General features: G+C 44.0%; 1 protein-coding gene across 1 annotated transcript in view; it reads right to left on the bottom strand.

Moving 5' to 3' along the window:
• The window catches only part of LOC132130053 (lysosome membrane protein 2-like), an 18243-nt gene extending 15866 nt beyond the window's left edge, over positions 1–2377 (bottom strand). Inside the window, exon 1 of the mRNA XM_059541668.1 lies at positions 2070–2377. Coding sequence (XP_059397651.1) covers positions 2070–2192 — 123 coding nt within the window. The 5' untranslated portion in view covers positions 2193–2377. The remainder of the gene's footprint in view (positions 1–2069) is intronic.
• Positions 2378–6692: the final 4315 nt, after the last annotated feature.

The following is a 6692-nucleotide window of genomic DNA, read 5'->3' as shown; positions in this document are numbered from 1 at the left end:
ATCGCTGCATGCTATTCTGAGGAACCAGGTAAAAATGCTTATCTCTTTATAATTAAAAGGTATGTTTTTTTACCTCTGATTCACATAATGCCTGAACTGTTAGAACTCTCCTGAGCACGTTTTCAGAAGCAACCGTGTAAGGAGGCTTTTTCTTCTTCTGGCTTTATATATATATATATATATATATATATATATATATATATATATATATATATATATATATACATATATGCTGCTCACCAAGGCTGCATTTATTTCATAAAAATGCATTCAAAAAAGTACAATTTTTAAATATTATTACAATTTGTATTTCAAATAAAAATCCTTTGTAACATTATTAATGTTTTTATATCACTTTTGAATAATTTAATGCATCCTCGATGAATAATAGTATTTTTCTCAACGTTATTGTAAATTGGGTTCAGAATTTTCTGCATTAATACTGCTACTGAATGACAGATTCACTCTTTACTCTTGTCATCAAAATGATTTCCTAATTTTCTGTAATCAAAACTCTGACCGTGGGACCAATCAGAAACTCCCAGAACATCTGCAGTGTGTGTGTGTGTGTGTGTGTGTGTGTGTGATTTACTCTCCCAAACATCCAGATGAATGCAGACAAGGCTGATCTGAGGAGTTTGATTTCTCACATATAATCTGTTGTTTGCAGATGTATTTAAACGCCATTCCTGGAGCCGTCTGACCGCTTCAATCAGCCGCGGCCCCCGCTCTGTTACTCCCAGCTCTGGGCTGTGACGCTAAATTGCTACCCTGGTAAAAGAACTTCATCTTACACTAAAAACAGCTTGTGCTTATAGTTTGGGAGTGGCAGATTATGCTGAATTACAATACAAGAATTTAAGACAGTCCAGATGAACATATTTGCAGATAAGCAGCCGAACCCCCCCCCCCCAACACACACACACATACACACATTCAGTAAATCCACACAGCGTGTTTCCTGTTCAGGACGAGCTGCTGCAGCAGATCATATTAACATACAAACAGAACAGAGATTCAATGTTAAAACACCAAACTCTCAGAACGTGACTGATTGTCTGATTTCACACTCGTGCGATGCAGAGCATTTACTTCAGTCAGTAAGAGACTTCTGTTCCAGCAGGTGATTCACTTCTACAAACTCATCGTTCTCTACATCATCTGACAAGTCATCATGTGCTCTCTGCAGACATGACATTTACTTGACGCACCATAAAAGAGAAACTGGAGCATATGCAGTGAAGATAGAAACACTGAACACGTTACACATGCTCCACTGAGACTGGCTGCACACAGATATGGCCGTTTTTCGCCACTGCATGATTAAAAAATTAAAATAAATAAAATAAAAAAACACTTACTGATGATTACATAAATAATATATATTTAAAATGTAATTTTTTAATTCATCAATACCAAAATATTTGCTAAAAATTTTATAAATTATAAAAAATTTACAATTTTAATATTTGAAAAATAAAAAATCAATATAGAACATTTACTAAAAATTAAATCAATAAAAAAATACATTAAAATAATTTAAAATAAAAATAGTATACAATGTTTAAAGATTTTAATAAATCATAATGTGAATTGTTTTTATCAATACAGAATATTTACTAAAAAGTAAATAATGAATAAAAAATAAAACATTTAAATAATAATTGAAAATAAAATTCAATATAGAACCAAAATCATTTAACCATAAAAATTTGAATATAGAATGAAATTATTTAAAAAATAAATATAATCAATAAAGAACACTTACTTAAAATTAAATTAACCATAAAGATTTTAAATTACAAAAAAAAATGTTTATAAAATGTATACAAAACACTTTACAAATTAAATATAAACATACACAATGTGCAATTAAAATAAAAAATTTCAGTATATTAACAAAAGCCACTTACTAAAATCATAAAAATGTACAATTAAAATAACACAATAAAAACATGTTTTTTCTAAATAAAAAATAAAAAATAATAAAAATACTATAAACATTATAAAATTATAATATTAAGCTGATATAATAAACTGTCCCAGTCCTCAGCAAAGACAGCTCTTACCCCCTTCAGCTTGTTGTGGATCAAGGTCTGGAAGAGTCCGGACACAAAGAGTCCGGTTCCCATGATCAGGAGAACAGCGCCGATGACTCCAGACGTGAACATGCAGCAGGATTCCTTCCTCATGGTGCAGGTGTCAGTGAAGCCCAGAGTCCAGCGGGTCAGCAGAGCTCTTCCTCTGAACACACACAGGTTCAGTCAGATCGAGTCACTCTTCTCACAGTATTTGCTCCAGAAGCTCCTCAGAAGAGTAAACTTGATGCAGCGGCCAACTCACTATTTGAATGAATGACAGCAGTGTGGAGGGGCCCGATGTTATCCGGAGTGGGCGGGAATGAGGACTGTCTCAAAATATTCCAATCAGTCATAGAACTTATTAAATTATATGGCAGTGAAGTGTGGGGTCCTCTCCTAAATCATGAATTTGAGAAATGGGACAAAAATCCAGTTGAAGCGCTGTGGAGTTCTGTAAGAGTATCTTCAGAGTACAGAGGAACACTACGAACAACGCATGCAGGGGAGAATTGGGCCAATACCCTCTACTAATATGCATTGAAAAAAGAGCCATCCAATTTTGGGAACACCTAAAAAACAACAACTCTTACCATTTCAAAGCCCTAAAAAGCCATTAAACAAATCCCCTGATTCAGATGGTCCTAAAGCTGCAAAAACAAAGTAACATGACTAACAAGATCAGGAGCATCAGGACTCTGAAATATTCATACAAAAGCAAAAATTAAGCCTAACCAAATTATAAAAGCACAAAAAGAATATTATCTAACCTATTGAAGAGAAACAACAGAAAAACAAAGTAATATACTGTAACGGGGTAAACAATTACATTGTCAATTACATGACAAGGGGAATTCAATAATGGCCCCGGAGGGAATTTATTGAAGGGATAAGTGCCAACGTATCTGGATGAAGTGAACTGGTGCCCGGTGCCCGGTGCTCCTCCTCCGTCTGTACTGTGTGCTTCCAAGTGCTGCGTGTCCGTGCTGTGCTCACGCGCTGGGGCTGGCCGGTCACATACTTATTTCTGGAAGAGAGGTAGAGGTACAGTTATCATGGGGTCTTCTGGAGACATGTCTCACCAGTGTGTGTGACACAGCGGCTTTTGTAGTCGTCCTCTGATGAGGCCTTCAGCTGTGGCCGGCCAGCCTGTGCTGAGTGCGCGCAGGTGTTTCTCCTTGGTTTTCAGGGCATCCTGGCCCTGTGGGACAACAGTGAGACTGGAGCTGGGTGGGGAGTGAACCCTGACAGACCCTTGAAAGATGCCACAATCCGGGAGAGCCCGTCTGTGTTGGTGTTGGCCGTCCTTGCTCAATGTCACACAATGAAGTGGAAGTCCTGGAGTGCCAGGAACCAGCGGGCCACTCTTGCATTTGTATCTATGGCCTGGGCCATCCACTGCAAGGAAGCATAGTCAATGACAAGAGTGAACTTTCTGCCAAGAAGATAATACCTGAGCTCCAGGACTGCCCACTTGATGGCTAGTGCTTCCCTCTCGACAGCAGCATATCATTGCTCTGCTGGGGACAGCTTTCAACTGATGTAGTTCACTGGGTGTTTCTCACCATCCTGTTTCTAGGAGATCTGCAACAGGACGGGGACATTAAAGTCTGGGGCTCGGAGGACCGGTGTGCCACCTTCACTCGCTGGAACTCTTCATCTTTGCCGGGTCCCCAGGGAGACTTCTCCTGCTGCCCCTTCCTGGTAAGGTCTGTCAGGGGAGCTGCTAAGGAGGACAAGTTAGGGATGAAGCGGCGATAGTTACCCACCAACCCCAAAAAGTCTTGTAGGTTTTCGAGGTGGGCCGCGGCTGGGCCCCATGGAGACCGAAGGGGAGAACCCTGTACTGCCAGTGGCCAATGGGGGTTGAGAATACGGTGTTTGGCTTGGCCTCCTCTGTCAATGGCACTTGTCAGTACCCCTTAGTGAGGTCTAGGGTGGAGATGAACCGGGCTCTCCCCAGGCGATCTAGCAGTTCATCCACCCGCGGCATAGGATACCCATCAAACTCAGAGACTTCATTGAGGCAGCGAGAGTCATTGCAAAAGCGAAGGGTGCCATCAGGCATTTGGGACCATGATAATGGGGCTGGACCATGGGCTGCATGATGGTTCTATCACCCCTAACTTCAGCATTTCCTCTTCCTTCCCCTCGATGGCGTTTCGCCAAGCCTCTGGAACATGGTAGCGCCACTGCCTGACGATCATTCCTGGTGGTGTGTGGACGTCATGTTGGAGCACATGGGTGACCAGGTGTTGCAACTCTGATTTTCTGGACAGCCGATAGAAGGGGATTGACATTGACCACCACAGGTGCCCTAGTCCCAACCCATCCCTTTAGGAGGTTGACATGGTATAGCTGGTTCTCTCTCCTTCTTCCGGGTTGCTGGACTCGGTACGTGATTGGCCATACCTGTTCCATCACCTTATACGGCCCTTGCCATTTTTTTGAGAAACTTACAGGTGGCTGTCGGGACTAGGACCATCACATGATCCCCAGACTGAAACTCCCGTGGTTAGGCTGCCCTATTGTAGTGGCACTGCTGGGCCTGCTGGGCTTTCGTGAGGTGTCCACCGACTAGCGGCATGACCCTGACATTCCGCTCCCTCATCTCCAGAACATATTCGATGGTGGACTGATGGGCTGCCGGCTGCTGTTCCCAGGCCTATTTTGCGACATCTAGCAGGCCACGAGTTTGCCGTCCAAACATGAGCTCAAATGGAGCGAAACCAGTAGAGGCCTGGGGGACTTCTCTGATGCCAAAGAGGACGTTTGGCAGCATCTGGTCCCAGTCCCGGTTGTCGTCTGTGGCCATACGATGGAGCATCTGCTTCAACATTTGGTTAAATCGCTCGACCAGCCCATCGGTCTGTTTAGGAGATGACATGTGTCCGTGGCCCTGGGCGTACTTCAGCAGTGGCCCGACCAAATCCATCCCTATACGTTTGAAAGGCACCTCGATGATAGGCAGGGGGATCAGCGGGCTAGGGGGAGGGGGTGATGTCCGTTGGCAGGTTGGATAAGCTTGACAAAACTGCTTTACATCAGTATCCAGGCCTGGCCAGTGGAAGCGGTTGTGGATCCGTTGTATGGTGTTTTGCACTCCCAGGTGGCCGGCCATCGGATTGGGAGTGTGCCAACTCTATCACAGTCTCGGTCTTCTTCCGAGGCACAACTAGCAGTTTTTCTTCCTCCCCCTTCGCTGTGTGACACAGTAAAGCAAGCCATTCTGGATGACAAAAGTCCAGAAGCCCCCAACTACTCCCCAGGTGCCGCAGCATGAATGGCTGCCCACTGCTCTGGCTGTGTGTTCAAAGTGTGTGTGTTCACTGCTGTGTGTGTGCACTTTGGATGGGTTAAATGCAGAGCATGAATACTGAGTATGGGTCACCATACTTGGCTGTATGTCACATCACTTTTTTACATTCACTTTGATGGGGCAGGTGCCTGGGGCGGCTGAGATGGTTACCCGATGAGCGTAGACCTGTCACGTGTCTCCATGCATACAGGTGATGGGCAAGAGAGCCTTGGACTCCACACATAGGGTCAACACTGTAGGCTGACCACGCTGCCTGAATCCAGCAGGGCTTCGAAGGGTCGTCCATTAACTTTTACCTCCATCTCCTCGTCCTGTGGGCCGGGAACCACTGGCCTGCTTACTGGTCATGAGATTCCCTCCGTTGTGCGTCGCTCCTAGTTCACACCGCAGGGAAAAGGTGGTGCTCGCTCCCCAGTCTCGTAGTGTTGGGCCACCTCCGCCAACTCAATGGCTTTCATGAGATTGCAGACAGTGTGAGGGTTCCGCATGCCTGCTGCCAGCCAAAGTGGACGGGGAAGGGCCCGAAGGAGGTGATCTATCACCACTCGCTTCGCTACCTGGGCAGTGGTGGGACCCCCGGTGAGCAGCCAATGATGGGCTAGAGGGGAGAATTTGGCTGCTTGAGCATGGGCTGGCAACTGGGTCTTATATTCCCAGTCATGGAACAACTGTGCCACAAAAATGGGTGAAAGCCCCACCCGGGCCAGGATATCTTTCTGCAGCTCATCATAGGAATCGCTCAGAGCCGGTGACATTTTTAAAAAATTGTGCGTTGCGCCTCCCCCATTAAGAGCGGTGCCAGCACGTGTGCCCACTCCTCCCAATGCACAATATGTAATATAATATATCTGTTGTGCTATTGCAGTTATATAGCAGTGTTTCTTTTACACCTCCTACTGGACATTTAAGGTATTACACTCTATTTTGCCTTTACTTTAGGTTTCTCTAAGTGAACGCAGTCAAGAAGAACGTGCATGCAGTTCCTATGGGTGCACGACTCCATTATTTAAACTTTGTAAATATATGTCTGTAAGTGCTACATTTTATACTAAATAGTGGTTTTAAGTACGGAAGTTCTAAGCGGCCATGCATTATAATTTTTTTTCCTTTTTGTTTTCTCGTTATATCGACTTATTTTTCTCGTTATCTTGACATAACGAAAGTTTGTTTTCTCGATATAAAGACATGACAGTTTTACTGTTGCTATAGTAACGAACTCAGCTTTGACAGGCATCTGATGGACAACCATGCAGGCGCTCTTACTGTAGCATATATTTCAGCAAATTTGCTTCGCC

This window comes from Carassius carassius, chromosome 47 (assembly GCF_963082965.1).
Source record: "Carassius carassius chromosome 47, fCarCar2.1, whole genome shotgun sequence".
Classification (NCBI taxonomy): domain Eukaryota; kingdom Metazoa; phylum Chordata; class Actinopteri; order Cypriniformes; family Cyprinidae; genus Carassius; species Carassius carassius.
Note: the sequence above shows the minus strand (reverse complement) of the source record. Positions and strands in the feature narration are given on the sequence as shown.